At 39.1% G+C, this 17,327-nt stretch overlaps 1 protein-coding gene and 1 long non-coding RNA gene across 3 annotated transcripts in view; one reads left to right on the top strand and one right to left on the bottom strand.

The window, feature by feature from the left end:
* Positions 1-4,766: 4,766 nt before the first annotated feature.
* six2a (SIX homeobox 2a) lies at positions 4,767-8,579 on the bottom strand. 2 transcript variants are annotated; one of them, XM_023993567.3, is made up of 2 exons: positions 7,483-8,579; positions 4,767-6,022 (listed from the first exon to the last, which is right to left on the bottom strand). In XM_023993567.3, the coding sequence occupies exons 1-2, from the start codon at positions 8,046-8,048 to the stop codon at positions 5,719-5,721; spliced, it is 870 nt and encodes a 289-aa protein (XP_023849335.1). In that variant the 5' UTR covers positions 8,049-8,579; the 3' UTR covers positions 4,767-5,718. The 2 variants fall into 2 exon arrangements, with proteins under 2 accessions (XP_023849335.1, XP_023849336.1); XM_023993568.3 differs by having other exon boundaries at positions 7,489-8,578.
* A 553-nt stretch (positions 8,580-9,132) lies between these two features.
* LOC111968045 (uncharacterized) overlaps positions 9,133-17,327 on the top strand; it is a 42,776-nt gene continuing 34,581 nt past the window's right edge. The window contains exons 1-3 of the long non-coding RNA XR_002877823.3: positions 9,133-9,458; positions 11,876-11,974; positions 12,424-12,495. This is a non-coding gene — a long non-coding RNA (uncharacterized lncRNA). The remainder of the gene's footprint in view (positions 9,459-11,875; positions 11,975-12,423; positions 12,496-17,327) is intronic.

A 17,327-nucleotide genomic window follows, 5' to 3' on the forward strand; every position in this document is an offset into this window, starting at 1 on the left:
ATATAGCCTGGAAGTTTTGGTGGATTAGAATATTCTTTAGTTGTCTTGAATATAATTGAATGTTCTCCTTTGTCAACAGAAGTCCTATCTATGTGACTTTATAGTCCAATAAATATAGGAACAACGACTGAAAATAAACTAAACAGTTGAAATTCCATCCGTCTTGTGCCTTACGTTATCTAGCTAGTATACTCTGGTAACTGGAGTCTGTCAACATGCATATAAACAAACATTTGTGAGTTTAGTATCAGAACACTGTCTCAATTGTACTATAGATATAGGTAGGCCTAGCTATAGGTCATGTAACATCCTCAAATTCCTATATGTCAGAGAACAAAATGAAAGGCAACACCTTCAAATAACTTTTGGTGAAGATTTCAGTGATGATTGTAAAAATCTCTATGTTCTAAATGAGTTTACAGGTAATAGATTGCCTTTGATCCGTTGACTGCCGTGGAGTGTGGCTATATTGGGAGTTTCTCCCATTCTTCTTTGCCGATCCTCTCAAGCTCCTTCAGTTTGAACGGGGAGCGTCGCTGCACAGCTATTTTCAGGTCTCTCCAGAGATGTTCGATCGTGTTCAAGTCCGGGCTCTGGCTGGCCCACTCAAGGACATTCAGAGACTTGTCCTGAAGCAACTCTTGCGTTGTCTTGACTGTGCGCTTAGGGTTGTTGTCCTGAGCGCTCTGGAGCAGATTTTCATCAAGGATCTCTCTGTACTTTGCTCAGTTAATCTTTCCCTTGATCCTGACTAGTCTCCCAGTKCRTGCTGCTGAAAAACATCCCAACAGCATGATGCTGCCACCACCATTCTTCACTGTAGGGATGGTACCAGGTTTCCTCCAGAGGTGATGCTTGGCATTCAGGCRAAAGAGTTCAATCTTGGTTTCATTAGATCAGAGAATCTTGTTTCTCATGGTCTGAGAGTTCTTTAGGTGCCTTTTGGCAACTCCAATCGGGCTGTCATGTGCCTTTTACTGAGGAGTGGCTTCCHTCTGGCCACTCTACCATAAAGGCCTGATTGGTGGAGTGCTGCCGAGATGGTTGTCTTTCTGGAAGGTTCTCCCATCTCCACAGAGAAACTCTGGAGCTCTGTCAGAGTGACCATCGGGTTCTTGGTCACCTCCCCAATCAAGGCCCTTCTCCCCAAATTGCTCAGTTTGGCCGTGTCTTGGTGATTCCAAACTTCTTCCATTTAAGAATGATGAAGGAAATTGTGTTCTTGGGGACCTTCAATGCTARAGAAATGTTTGGGTACCCTTCCCTAGACCTGTGCCTCGATACAATCCTGTCTCGGAGCTCTAKGGACAATTCCTTCTCACTCATGGCTTGGTTTTTGCTCTGACATGCATGCACTGTCAACTGTGGGACCTTATATAGACAGGTGTGTGCCTTTCCAAATCATGTRCAATCAATTGAATTTACCACAGGTGGACTCCAATCAAGTTGTAGAAACATTTCAAGTATGATCAATGGAAACAGTATGCACCTGAACTCAATTTCGAGTCTCATAGCAAAGGGTCTGAATATTTATCTATATAAGGTATTTCTGTCTTCAAATATGTCTTCAAACCTGTTTTCACTTTGTCATTATGGGATATTGCGWGTAGATTGATGCCGAAAWAAATAAGGGTGTAACATAACAAAATGTTGAAAAAGTCAAGGGGTCTGAATACTTCCCGAATTCACTGTACATGCCTAGAAATCAATACTGTCTATGCTTATTAACCCCTATCCTTTATTCACGTGTAATTAAAAGCTAGCTAAGGGTGAATTATATACCAACATTTCAGAAAAGGTTTTAAGTGAACATGTTGCTTGGTTAGGAGACTAGCCCAATCACAATCGATAGCATTTTAGAAAACAACAGCATGTGTTTCCATAAAAATATAGTCCTTAGTCTTTTATTGATATTTTGTTAAAATCTKAATTTTATCAGGAAAACTATATCAGATTAAATTACTAAAAAAAATAAAACCATGAGAAAAATGTRATCCCCAAATCTTGATGAGCACTATGTTGTCTAGAATTACATTTCAATTGACTAAAATCTTGCATTTAAATACATATCACATACATAATTAGTCATATTTGACAATTACAGAACAATGCAAATGTCAATCAATCCTGCATATGAGTAATTTGACAAGTGGGCATGAACAGAAGAATTAGGCCTACAGACTAATCACATATTCCAATCATTTCCATGATAAAGGCCAGGCTAAACCCATAGTTAAAGTATGAGGCCCCACAATAATAAGGTCTAACAGCAGGCTACACCAGTGCCTGTGTGAGCGAGGTTTCCGTTTGCGTAGAAAGACATTCGCCACTGGATCTGGTGTGGCCCGTGACCCGTAAAAAATATTCATCTGTCAACATTCCTTGGTGGAAATAGAATAGTCTCACTTTGTATATACGCCATAATGTTATGCAATATTGGCAAAGGGCTGCATAAAGATAACCTGTGCGTAAATATTGCATTTCGTAAAGCATGCATTGGTGTCGATGAGAGATATGCGCTAAAGTAATGCGTGATTCAACCTTGAACTGAATAGTCATTATATTTATGATTATTGGCATTTTCATTTACTAATTAAGGACTTATTAACTGGCTACTTGGAGTAGGCTCACGTGACCTATAGTGCTTTTTATCTACAGGACAGTCAAAGCCATTGCACAAGTCCCTGTGTATATTATTTTAACAATGAAAAACGGATGGCTAAACTTGTACTATTACAAGTACTGCAAGGCTGTTATCTGCACCAATTTAGTCTTAATTGTTACAGTCAATATAGGCCTAATACCACTAAGAGAAAATTGCTTACCAACCACAGCCACAGAAATTACACCAGCCTGTCTTACGCAGCTTTGTAAAATTCGAGAGAGAGAGAGAGAAACAGTGGAATGTGCAAAAATGCACTATTGTTTATTCTGTTTCCATTACTTTTCGTTGTTGCAGTTTGAGTAATGTTCCCATAAACTGGCTTCCCAGCATTAAATCAACATGTTGCATTGCATTTATAACCAAGGGGTCTGGTTAGCCCAGCTCATGCCGAAAGAGTTTTGTAACATTTTATGCCCAAAAGTTTAACAACCTCTCTGCCACTCTTAAGGCACACATGCTGCACTCACACAAACTAGTTAAAATTCTGATTTCAYCTGTTGGAGAAAGAGAGAGAAAGTCAAGAGCAGAACCTTGCACTTCCCAGTAATTAAAATATTTGTTTTGTGAGAACCAAAGTATTTGGTGTTACGCCTATACCCAAACACAGACGGTATTATGGGGCATGGTTGTTTTGAGTATCCACTGAAATGGTTGCTAATTATAAAATGAGAGGGCTGAATACCAGCGTCAATAACTTCATGTTCCATAAGCCAACAAGGTGTGATGCTCACCACTCAATACAAACGTTTGGTTATAGCCACAATTATACGAATGCTGTGTATGACCTATAAATGCACACTTTAAGCTAGCATCTTGCTTATATCTGAATAAGTAGTCCAAGGCCACACAGCAAAATCTTTTTTTTCTTGTAAAGATCATATTCAATACATGGAATTGGGTCCATAGGGCATACATTCAATTCAACTTATAATTGCGTAAGGTATCCATGCCTAGGACTCATGAAAGGGGACTGATTTGAATAAAGAGATGCAACTATCATAACCTATGTAAGGACTAAAACATTTAATATAAAATACCGACAATTCCTGAAAAGAGGAATGAATAGGCCTATGTCGATGTTGTTTTTAGAAATATTCTACAAGACTTTGAAAGTAGAAGAGATTGGATGACGGCAGGTTGTGGGTTGAAGTTGTTCAAACAAAGTGTCCTCTTTCAACACACGTTTCTAGTTTTGTGTTTGTCTCCGTGAACAGCGCAATTTTGTTCTCATCGACAAGAGGAAAGAAAAAGTGTCATCACATGAACATCAACCTCCGTTATGGTCTAAATCATTTGTGTCAGATAGATTTTATTGATAATTGCCAATGCACTCTTCAGTCCTGTTTTTAAAGAATGCCATAGACTGACAGCCGTAGTCAGATTCATACTTTAATTCTATTCCATAGGCATATGACATAGTACTGTAAAATATCGTAGTGTAAGAAATATTTTCTTTGCACCATATACATAGATGAGTAGGCAGAACTGACCTGACACGCATAATAACAAAAAAGTGTAGACCCTACCCACTGGGCACACACTGGTTGAATCAAAATTGTTTCCACGTCATTTCAATGAAATTACGTTGAACCAACGTGGAACAGACGTTGAATTGAGGTCTGTGCCCAGTAGGTATCTACACCATACTGCAGTCCATGCATGTAGTTAACACACACAATGGACAATGTCCCATTTCAGCAAGTTGCAAAATTGCTGCACTTGTTTTGCATTTAAGATAGATTTCAATAGTTTTCATTATCTTTAGCCTATATTGGAAGGGGGGAGGGGGTAATATGTCACGAAATCACAGCACAGCAGTAGGCCTAGAATATAGGCAAACCTCTCTGTAAAAGTGTAATACGCATAGGCACTGGGGTTTTGGGCCTATACGCGCCATACACCTTCATCATATATCTTCAAACACGAAAATAACAAGACAAGGAAAGCGCAGTAAACATATAGGCTATAAGAAAATATATATTTTACGTTTTCAAAGACTTTGTAGGCTACTTTGAAATGTTGTCTGGTCACATTACATTTCGAGAAATAATATAGACCCAGGTCTAGGCCTACAGTAAGAAAAAAAAAGAAAACACAGGTCTCATATCGGGCTGCCTTTGCATCCGGTTTAATGGCTACCTTAGCCCACTTGATAGCCCAATGTTGCAACACGATACTATCGAAATCAGAATCATAACGCGGAGACGTAACACAGATGTATTTTCAGGTTAGACATTCTGTCGCCTTTTCAAAATAATGAATCAACGAAAATCATGCTCCTCCTAGGCTACTTTACGCACTGGCTTACATTATGGTCAACAATATATTTWAAAATGTGGGTGTGGTTCTAAAGCATTTTGCAAAAAATCACAAGTGGTGTTTTCCATCGTATGAAATATATCTCAATGGTCAACTATGATGTGRAAAAACAAACTCCACACAAAAAATGAATTGCCATTTTTCAAATAAAAAGCTGAAATAATATAAATCAAACAAGTTCTCCTTTCAAATGAATGCATTTCTTTGTTTTATTGTAAAGGGTATATGAAACTATAGTAAGATCGATTTGTTTATGTTTTATTATTAATCGCAGAGTTAACATGCAGTCGCTTTCCAAATGAAAATACAAATAATAAGATATTATAATCTTTAATCGTTCACATACGGCTCTCATGATAGTAAAACACTTAAGCGATGATACCCCAAAACAAAATCTAACTGAATATGGCTCTCTTGGAAAACCTATGTGTAAACAAAAGGTCATGGGGTACCTGACTTTGAGTTTACGCATCTGTTGATATCTATCCCCTAAAATAATAACGATAATAGTAACAAGAATTAAGACATTTTATTGTTATTGTTTTCAACAATATAACATGTTATCACATTCCGGTAAAATACCTTTCAGCTAAACGCCTACCATCTCACCTCTCACCGTGTGAGCCACATTTTCCTGACTGTCCTTTCGCCTTTGCTCCTCGCATCAGGTGCCTGAAGCTTTTCTCAAACATCCACGTAACTCAGAAAGTCCCTTTCCAACCAGGGTCTCGTGTTTAAGAGCCGAGGTCGACCAGGTTGGACGACATAGGGTTCAGTATAGTATCGTGCAAAGAGTGATGATGGTGCACAGAGTCATGGCTGGACACTGGCATGGCGCTAGGCCCGGGTGGAGGCGCTAGGCCGTGCATCTGCAGCCCCGAGTTTGAAGCGATGAGCATAGCCGGAGTCGACGAGGTGTTATCCGGAGTCCCTGAAGGCGTTTTGTCGTCATCTGAGCTCCCCAAAAGTGTTTTATTTCCATTCATGGAAGAAGTCAATGGGTTGTGGCTGTTGGTGTTGGAGTTTTCGTTGTTTTCCCTGTGGAAAGGAAAGATGATAATATGGTAAGTAATAATGAACCCTATATTAGCCCATATTGTCAGGTAGCCTATACAAACATGCATTCGCTTGCAAACAACACAAATACTTATCATAATTATACCGAGTTATGTTTGGATGAACAATTTAGTACAGATTTTAATATACAAGTTTTAGGCCTATAGACTAAAAGGAACTGGTAAATGAGCAGTGTGGGATATGTCGTCACCGTCATTGGTCTCTCCAGTATTTTTAATAAGAAGTTCTCATAAATCTAGGCTATGCAAGTTAAACAACAATGTGTGAAATTCAAGTCAAGTGTCAAGGCCTATTTGAAACTAGTAACAATGTTAGATTTTCTTGCATCATCTAGTTCCATTGTGCAGATCTTGTTTGCCCGCATAATAAAAACGGGAGAATCTATGTTCAGGAAATACATACAGGGTTATTTATACCTATGCATTTGCTGGAGTGTGCATGCAACTTATTTTTGAATTCACACAGACGCAAACGACACACCCCTAAACAGAAATGCAATGTGTGAGATTTATATTAGTACCTTTACTGTTGCTATATCATTTATATCATTCAATTATTATTAGAAATCTGCAGTGGATTTAGCCGTTTCTAAACACATTTTATSAATCACCACCCTACCCTTAATGAGGACGAATAGACGAATTTGTCACTACTGTATTTCACCAAGTCAATGTTAGAAAAAAAATATGTTAAGCCATTTGAACTATATCTAAACTGGTGTAGGCTATTAGTTTGGGCCTATGGGTATGAAGGCATAATGGAAAACCTTAACTGTGTACACACACAAGCTGGCAGGCGCAAATGACAGGCCTAATTATTGCTAAACGTGTATTAGGCATATATTTACAGTCTGAATCGCAATGACTCATGGTTTTAAAGTGGAAAGACATGATTTACGCAGTGGTTTCAGTTTGAATTAGTCGCCAGCGGGAGAAAGCAGACACCCTCCGAGTGAACACCTGACTAAATACATATTAAAGCTCTTCTGTACAGTATAATTTCGAAAATTAAAATGTAGGCCTACAAACAGCTCATTAAGCAATAGCAAAAAAGCTACCACCCTCAAGCAGAATAAAAACGTCTTGACATTCAAGGAACTTTTTTGAAACTAAATATATGATCTACATTTACATACTTTCAGATGTGATCATGAAGCCAGAGTTCATATTTGGCATCCGTTGATTGTGGATAGTTTAAATGGCAAAATAAAAGCATGATATTAGTTTGCTTTTGCTTATCAATGTTAGAATGATTATCAATGGTAGCTTATAATAAATTATACTATAGTTTACCGTACCCTGATTTGAAATGAGAGGTTAGCATGTATAAATCAGTATTTCCTAACAAATAATCCAAGTTAAAGTCAGGGCCCAGACTTTTACGCACACAAGCAATAAGACAAGGAGTAAACATTCACTTACTCGTACCTTTCCTTAGCTTCTGCCGCGCGGTCTCTTTGCCGTCTGTTTTTGAACCAGTTACTGACTTGCGTGGTTGTCAACCCGGTGCCTTCGGCGAGCTCCCTCTTCTCTCGCGGGGAAGGGTAGGGGTTATGTGTGTACCATTCTCTGAGTACGCTCCGGCTCTTCTCTTTGAAACAGTAACTTGTCTCCTCGCCGTCCCAGATAGACCGAGGCAGGGGGAACTTTCTGCGGACGCGGTATTTTCCCACAGCCCCGAGAGGGCGGCCTCGGAGCTTCTCCGCCTCGACGTAGTGCGCTTTGAGCCACAGCTGCTGCAGCTTCGGGTGATTGTGAGGGGAAAATTGGTGGCTCTCAAGGATCTTATAAAGCTCTCTGAAATTTCCTCTGTGGAATGCGACCACAGCTTTAGCTTTGAGAACACTTTCATTTTTGTGGAGGTGCTCACACGCGGGTAAAGACCACAAAAAGCGCCCGAGCCGTTCAATGTTTCCACCCTGTTGGAGGACCTCGCAGACGCAAGCGACTTGCTCTTGCGTAAAGCCAAAAGTTGGAAGCATAGACATGGTTGCAAGTTAATAAACAGGTATGTTTTTCTCTACTTACACGTCCCCTTTTATGGCTAAGACATTAAAGCAAGTAACCGACACTGTAAGTCCACAAACGACCATGAAAGTCTCCAAAAGTAGGCTGTATCAAAAATGACGAGGATAAAATCCAATCGAAAAGAAAAAATGAAAGTCCCGTTTATGAATAGCAGTACAAAATGCTGTGCATTCCCCTCAAGGTACACCGAGAGAAAGTGTTTACTCCTTCCACAGTCGTTGTCCACCTTTTCTATGTCGTTTCAACATTACCTACTCCCGAAGACCAGGCTCGCTCGCTTGTTTTAATAATATTATTCTAAACTGGCAAGAAAAGCGATTATGTGAACTGTGATTGGTTGGTTATCTGACCCGGGGATGGTGAGGATAAGACAATAGTTTTAGTCAAATTATTTGCCATGGTTACGCTGTCATTCAATGTAACCCGATATGGTTTGAGGTGGCTCCCTGGCCTCACTGACTGATTGTTCCCTTCTATTCAAGCCCTCCAACCAATAGAAATATTGCCCAGATTTTTTCCTGTAAATGGGATTTTTTTCTCTCTCATGTTTGACAGACACTCGAGGCAGCCAAAGAGCGCGAGGCTGTGTAGCAGTGATCCCTCTTCCTGGGGAGGATGGCGCCAGAGCGTGCGACAGATCATGCTAACCAATGTTCATGTCCATAACCAGGAACCACATGTGTATGCACAGTTTACACAATAACTGCTTATTCATTATATGTCATCTAACGCTTATTACATTGTAATAAGGAATTGTACGTAGGCCTAATTCACCTGGAACATCGTGGTATAGAAATGATATTTAAACTATAGGCTAGACGTGAATAAACATTGCTGSGGGACAATACAGATAGTTTCACCACATATTTTGCATTATTTGCCATGTTTTGACACAGTGACAAAAATCTATAGATACAGTATATCTCCAAGTATGAATAACTTGGGCAAACTTGGGCCACTGTTGACACGTGTTCCAGGAATGGGAGACAGTTGAATTAAATAGATTTCTGCTAAAATAAAATCATAGAAAAGTGCCCAGTTTTGAAGACAGTTCCCTCACCTTCAAATCCTAGTTTAACTCCTGTTAGATCATGTGCGCATTGATAACCTCTGGTGTAATTAACCATGCATTGTAGAGTATTTAATGCACATGCGGGTATGACAAATTAACAAGGCAGGCAGGCAGGCATCCTGTGGGCACACATCCCCAGGAACTGTACAATGTGGAATACTGTAACATTAGAGCAAACGCACAAGGTGCCTGAATAACAAAACAAAGGTTGAGAGAGGTGTATTCTGCTATGAGAGCGCGGAGAGCTCGCTCTCTGCGGCTTTCTGAGGGGAACGAAAGCTCCTACTTGATGCTGCCGGTAAGACAAATTAAGCTCTTGTTTGGAGATGACAGGATATAAGACATATAATAGATGTTAATAATTAAATATACCCATMATGTCTTTTTAAACTACCAATAATAATAATTGTTCTGAGTGAGAGTGCCATAGCTACCTGTTGTGAAGATGTAATTTTGTATTGACCGATGGAGTGAAGAATTGACCAGTTGATAGATTTATATTGCATCACAGAGGGACCTCTTCATTAAGTACATTTACACTCACTAGTATCATATCACACGAGGCCAGGTCTCTTTCCATCCACAGATCTTAAACGCATCTCTGGTATCTGCTTTCTGTAAAATATAACGCAAAAACCTGTTTCAGCTTTCATCCGAAAAGCTTTTTGATCTAACTTAATAACACCTCAGACCACAAGAAAGCTTAGCAAAATTACATTTTGTGTGAAATTATAGAATCGCTGACGCTTGTAGTATAAATGGAAAGGGTGGTAATATGGCAAGAGATGAAAACGTGTTCTGCTCTGTGTTGTTTTGCCTTCAATGAAAATGGACCTCGGTTGCCTTCCCTCTTTCAGGCGAGCTCGAGCTGCTCCAACCTGTGGGGCAGTGATCACAGCGTAGCCTTGCGCGGCGCGGGTGCAGCCTGACGGGGCTTCTACACAGGTTTCGAACGAAAGTGTAGCCTACTCGTCTAGTCAACAAATAAGATACGTAGGCCTACATTTTTGAGTAGAGAAAAATTGTCAACGACGAATGTTTCCTCGCATCAATTACTTTTAGATGTTAAAATTGATTCCAATTAGGCCAATAGGCCTACTTTGAATTTAGGTAGGCTAATCACGCATCCAAAATTATTTGGATATATTTGCTCAAAAAGCTAAAATATTTATGGTAGCCTTTGTCTCTATTTCTCTTTAATATTGTAGCCTAGTTTAGTTTTACTCTTAATTCAGACCTATGTGCTCTAAATAAGACCCAGGAAACCGAGCCACTTAATTGCAAGAAAATCAGTCCTTAGTGAAAGGACAGTGGTCTGTCTCGTATGCACCTGTAGGTTAAAATGCATGCATAATGTATAGCCTATAGTCATACATGGAATCATGCATTTTAACATGCCGATCGAAGGAAGAGGTGTTAAACAAATGAAAAACGCACACTGACTAGTTTCCATTTTATCATTAAGATGAATTATCTTGTAAGAAGACGCTTATCCGTTTTCATGTTGTGTTTTCACTCGCAAAAGGAACGTGTTTAATAAATTGACTTGGGTTTCGCCTGAAGCCAGTTTGCAGAGTGGTATTTCGGCATTAGCTTGACTGATGCTAATCATCAGGGGACAAGGCTGCTGAAATGGGTATTAATAAAAACAACGCTTCGATTTAATCGTGTAAACGAGTAGCCTATATGAAAAATTCCTAATTCAACCATATTAGACTGAGCATTAATGAGTTATATATTCCCCGTCTTCGTCCACTTAAAAATAAACTCTCACAAAGGGAATGTAATAATAATAATAATATTAGGCTAATAGGCTATATGCGTGTAATAATTAAACAATTATTATCATAAATCCAAGGCTACAAGATGAAAGGGAAACTGTGTAATAAATATTTAATAACTATGTTTAAAAAATAACCATTGCATATAACTTCCAATTGCCTATATCAAATGTATAAGTTCAATCAATGACACGAAATAGTGCTTCAAGACGGATCTAAAGGAGGGGTTAAGAAAACCCTTTTCATATAGCAAAAGTGAGAATCCAAACGTTGTTTGACAGACCAGCCACTTCGAGCGCTTTTAAATTCGCGTATCTTCTCTAACAATCTAGAAGAAACAGCTAAATGTCTCCGAATTGAACCATAACATGCATAAAGCTCCCAAATCGTTTATGATAACTTTTGCGATGACCGTGACAATGGTCGTCTGTCCCCCCCCCCTTTTTTAGCACCATGTCTGATAATGACTGCTTGTGGGTAGACTATTTGACTATTGAGAAACGTTATTTTATGATCGTGTCTAATAGGTCATAGACTGTATAGGCATATAAAGACCTAGGCCAATTGCTCTAGCCACCATATAAAATAATATTTKATGAAATCCATTTGAAATTCTGTTCTGACATATAGGCCTTTATACATTAGCCCATGTGAAAAAAGTTTGCGTTATTAGGCCTAGCTATATGCTACTAAAAATAGTAATTTCACGAAAATCACATCAATCAATACGTCATTCTGTTTGCGAGCGCATTTAGGGATCATGAACTGAAAATGCTAAGAGCCAACTAGGCGTAGGCTACACATGGCTACAGTACAACTACAGAATAGGCCTATAGCCTATTGTTTCACCTCCTTGTCAACAGCAATGCAATGTCCTATACAGGCCTAGTGCTCCTTGCAGCTAAAGATGCGCCTATTAATTTATTCCTTGCAGGCGGAAAGTGCGCGCTGCAGGGCGACGGCGCAGTCACAAGCGCCCATCAAAGCCTCTGCTGCAAGCGGGAGGAACCTGGCAGTGACAGGCCGAATCAAGGTACCCGTCTCGCCTTGACAGTGTTTGTAAACCTCTTGTTTCCATGGATCATTTTGATCAGGGCTTCGCTGGGCCCGCGTGGCTCGTCAGAGCGGTGATTATTACAATGCTGATGAATGGGGATCGCGTTTCTTCTAATAGCCGCCCCCTATTTTCACAACCTCCCACCGCTAACCCGAGAGCTCTCTGCCACGACCTCCACTAATTGGACTGATTATTGCAAGATGTTTTGGGGGAGCGCAGGGTGGCTGCGGGACGTGGCTTTTCCGTGGCCTACCCCGAGACAGGCCCGACGTGGGTTGATGAGTTACATTCTTTCAGACATGTCATGTTGGGCAGACAGAGAGAACGAATTAAACCCAGGCGTTTGGTGTCTCTGCTGTTTAAGGATCTATGAATGAGGGCCTATGCAATAATTAAATGTTTATATCTACCTTGTTACCCAATAGGCCTACACAGGAAGGAGTACTGGAAGGACTGAGGAGATCTTGTCTTAATGTACAGACAGACCAGGAGGCAAGGTTGGTCAAATATGGTTCACGCAGTAGATGATAGGCTATCAATAACACAGACCTAGCTGATTTTTAGAGCTGTTTTGAAATAAAACCTACGCTACTCACGAATATGCCAGGTTATTCTATATTCTCATTAAGAAACACATATCGAACAATTGATTATGAGTATAGCCTATCCCTATAGGCTATGTAGCGTAAGATTTAGGCTACTCTGATTTACAGAATTACGCATGGACATTCTCTTGGGCATTCTGTACAAATCTCAGATCACAGATTAGATCTGCGCACAACGCAGGTGTGAGCGATCACTGGAGCAACAAGTGGCTTTCTTCAACCTTTCCACGGGGGCTGGAGTGTGGGCCCTGGGCCGCTACTGAGACTAATTATTTCAATCAATCATTTGATTTGATTCCTGTTTATTTTCAGTGCTCGCTTAGTTACTTCACCCGTACACTGAATCTATTATGCATTTTCCCTTCACATCCATAGCACGAACTATAATTTGAAGTGGAGTGCTACTCCAGCACCCCTGATACTTCACGCTTGGTAACCTTTATTGTCCCCGGAGACGCAGGCTGCGCGTGACATCTCATGGGCTGCCTCTTGTCAAGGCGCTAGGTGAAAGCGCAAGTAGCTGTGTGGATACAGCTACCTTATGTAAAGCGTGTGCAGTTTTGGAGACCAATTTAGGCCCATTAACTCTGGTCTTATAGGCCTACATACACGGACAAAATATAGCCTATTCCAGAGCCTCTCAAAGTGTGATATTATTATTTTTATTATAGGCCAGCGTCTGCGTAAATTGCATTAAAAAAAAACTTTTAACAAACAAACGCCGTCTGAATCGCGGGCGTCACTGTTTTGTCAGGAAGAAGACCTTTGAATAGAGGAGAGCACCTGCGGTCTGCATTTTCCCCTGTTGATAGGCCTCCAAAACAGCCAAAAGGGTTTTAAGTTGTTTAATGAGAAAACAAACTATTGTCCACATAGATTCTCACAAGGGCTAGGGTAGTCTTTATAGTTTATACTCACAGTAAGTGCAAAGTAGAGTGAAACATGTAAACATTTTTATCAAACATTTTAGGGTAGGCTTACAWTAACTTGCCACTACGCTATAGAAACAACGGGTCAACTATCGATGATTTACACCAAAATATTTGATGATAGAGATAATGAAGGAAAAAATGAAAGAAATATATTATTATTATTATTTAGATGGTTGGTTATACAAAGTGACGAATTAATTATAGCAGTAGTCACTAGCAGTAGTACAACTCAGTAGCCTATTCAAATTGTGTTGTTTTGCAGGTAGGTCTATTGCTAATCACAAAATGTAATTCTGATGACACTGCAGAAGGCACCCCTGAGGCAACATGGCCCATAGAGCGAAACATCAAACCTCCTGAAACCATGTCCCAGCACTGTATAACATTTCTCAGGGACCAATGCACGCGTTCAAAGGCAGAATGGGCGAACTACACGGACAAAACACATACTTAATTGGCACTTTATTGAAATCGTTGCTGGTGGCAAAAAACATTGTGATTTGATTGTCAGCTTGTTTTGTCTATTGACCTCTCTCACCCTTCATGGCATCTTTGTTCTTTAAGATGTGAGACTAATGATATACACACTATAGATGATGAATTTTGACACAAATGTTAAATTCCCTTAAATATTGGTGAATAAACACGTTTTTCTATCTCTTTCAAGAAAACCAAGCAAACACTTTTTTTTTAGAATTACTGAAAAAGTCTGCTTCAGACTTCTCCCATTTATTCAAATTGTATTTCAGCATTATCTGCCAACTTTTCTTACTAAGCTGTACATTTATTTTCTCAGCGTTTCGCAATAGACTCAATGACTATTTTAATCATTTTAGTATTATTTTTGGATGATCATTTAATTATTTAACCCTTATCCAAAACATCATCCATTCAGATTCTCCAAACAAGGAACAGGCAAGTTGGAGATACATCTTATAGCTACTCGTTTCAGTGCTTATTAGAATTTCAGATTCAGATTCAAATTCAGAACAAGAAAATCTAAAATGTATCTATTTTCCTCCTGAGTTGATGTTATTGTTTAATGAGCATTAGACTAGATGAATACACTGGGTGATAGGGAAGGGTTTCTTTACAGTGCCCTCATTACCTCTGCTTCCCCATATGGGCATATGATAGGCTGGATAGGTGTACTGCACTCATCTGCTGTGTGGGACAGAGAAAAGGCTTTTACCTGGGCACCTAACAAGGAGTTTAGGGTCAGCTAAGATGGCTTCTACCGCAGAGGATGTTGTTACAATCTGATGCCTCTCATCAACCAGCTTGTGCTCTTTTCTCAATCTCTCCTCTCACATATACTATGACTACAATGGCCTGTTACAGTCTGGGAGGGTATCTCTTTACGTATACTGTAAGGCAGTTTGCTCTCTGGTCATAGAAACCTGCAACATCGCTTAATGTTTTCCCCTTATGCAAGGTCCCTTTTATAGACCATGGACTTTATATGTCAGGAAAGATTTTATTAACATTGATCCACAGTAATTAGTTATGTGCTAATGCTGAGTTTGTATCCATTCCTGTCCTCTGGATTTTACTGCGATTTGTGGTTTCACTTGAAACTAGGAGTTCATGGGGTGTCACAAGCCACATGGCCAGTAAATACTTCCACGATACAGTCAGTTGTAGTAATGTATGATACTGCTGCACCATATAAGTACAGTACAGAATGCAGGACATACTGTAGGCCTACATGTTTTTGTCATATACAGACCATTGACCAATTGATCTTGACTCATTGTTAGCTATTATCATGTCATGCTTTACTGTACTTTGAAGGACTGTTTTATGCATTTGCGTGCAGCATTAAAACATGTTCACCTCCTTCCAGTACAGTAAGTTCATGAGTTCAAGCAGTGTTTCCCCTAGGATTTTTTTCAGCAGCGATGGGGACTTCCCCGACCAAAATATTTAAAGGCCCTCCTCTTGGCCCCGGAGACAAAATGTTGCTGTTTTAAAGCTAGTTTCCTGCAGTTCTACACATTTTGTCAAGGCTTATGCAGTGTTCCTATGCTATCTGAGTGACTCAAACATAACAAAATCAATGGAGGCCCCATGCCATGCTATTCTTGGAATTTTAGATTCGCTCTGACTATCTAGTTTTTATTTAGGTAATTGTTAGTTTTCAAATATGATCTTGTTAACAAATATATAGCTCCATAATATTTTTTACATACTATATTTCTGGTTTTAGTKTTTTAAGTTTACACTGAAAACGTTTACCATCCTGAATTATTAATATTTTTTTGAGTGGCAGCAATGATTTAATGAACATAGGGGGAACACTGAGTTCAAGACAACGGCAGTTATTGCCTAGTTTTCTCTATGTATAGCGGAATAGCGTAGATTAGAATCAATACATTAGAACTTCTATAGTGTCTTACACCAATCCAAACTATGGCTGATCCATCCTTCTGAACACGTGTCTTTAGCATCAGAAAGAAAACTCTATAATTGTATTCTTTTCATAATAATGAGTTCCTTCTCAAGATCTCAGATTGTCCATCAAGCATGTCAGTATTTACAGTGGAGTGCCTTTAATTGTGTTATATAAAAACATGTATAGATTAGGCAAGAGATATTTGATTTGTAAATAAACGTATACATACTTGTTTTTATATGGAGGAGTGGAATTTCATGATTGTTTTTTAATTCAGCCAGTCTGGCAAATTAAACGCCTGCAAAATTCAGGAAGCTAACAATTACAATCAATTTGAGTGTGCAACCACAGTATACACCAGGAAATGGCCCATATGTGTCATTACAGATACAGTAGTTTCCCTTTCTACTGCTGCTTTTGCTAATGTTAACATGGAAATTAATAATTTTCCCGTTGACCAAAACATTAGATATTTTTTAACACAACTCATTTAGATTAATTCCTAGAACGGATCCTTCTTTGTAACAAACTATTCGATTCATCAAAATGGACTTTTCCCATAAAAGTTCAGATGTTCTGAGTCAACTATGTAAGATTTGTTCACCTTATTTCTTCCAAAGTAATAACATATGGCACTGTAACTGACCTCAGATATTTCACTTGTTTCTCACTTCTGCAAGTCAGTATCACGTTCAATCATCATTGAGGTGGCATAATGTGTCAGATTGTGACCTTAATGGTCAGTCTGCCTTTCAATGTGGATAAAACTCAACACACTGGTGTGTGGTTCTGGGGTGAAATACCATGAAACGTTTTATTATTATATTTTGTATTTTGAGAATGTTACTCATTTTACATTTGATAATATTGACATTATATTGTTATTCTTCACCTTGTGTTATTCAAACCCTGATTGTCAATGAGCAGTATGAATGAAAATTAAATGTACATTAGTTGAAGTTCAATAAATGATACTGTACTGAGAATTCATTCTTAAATGGTTCTTCCTCAGCTCTTAATGTTCCTTGGAGAACTCTTGCCCAAAAAATAACCGTTGAGTGAAGTGTGGGGTTCTTGATGTGGCATCTACGGTTCTTCAGAAATGTATGGTTCTTGAAATGTATGGAAGCCTGGAGATGTGTCCCTTTCATAGCACACTGCAAATTGGCCAGTGTTAAATAGTGTTGAGTTTTCAGTGTAACATTTCTACTGTTGATTCAAGAGTTAAAGTAACACTGTAAAGAGTTAAATTAACACTCAGTGGTGTAAAATAACCCCAGGGTTGGTGTTAATAACCAGAGTTGAACCAAAACRACACTCATCATTATCATATTTCCCAGCATGCTCTATTGCCGGTATATTTTTTTGAATTGTTTATTTCAATATCAATGTTTTTG

This window comes from Salvelinus sp. IW2-2015, linkage group LG8 (genome assembly GCF_002910315.2).
Source record: "Salvelinus sp. IW2-2015 linkage group LG8, ASM291031v2, whole genome shotgun sequence".
Classification (NCBI taxonomy): Eukaryota; Metazoa; Chordata; class Actinopteri; order Salmoniformes; family Salmonidae; genus Salvelinus; species Salvelinus sp. IW2-2015.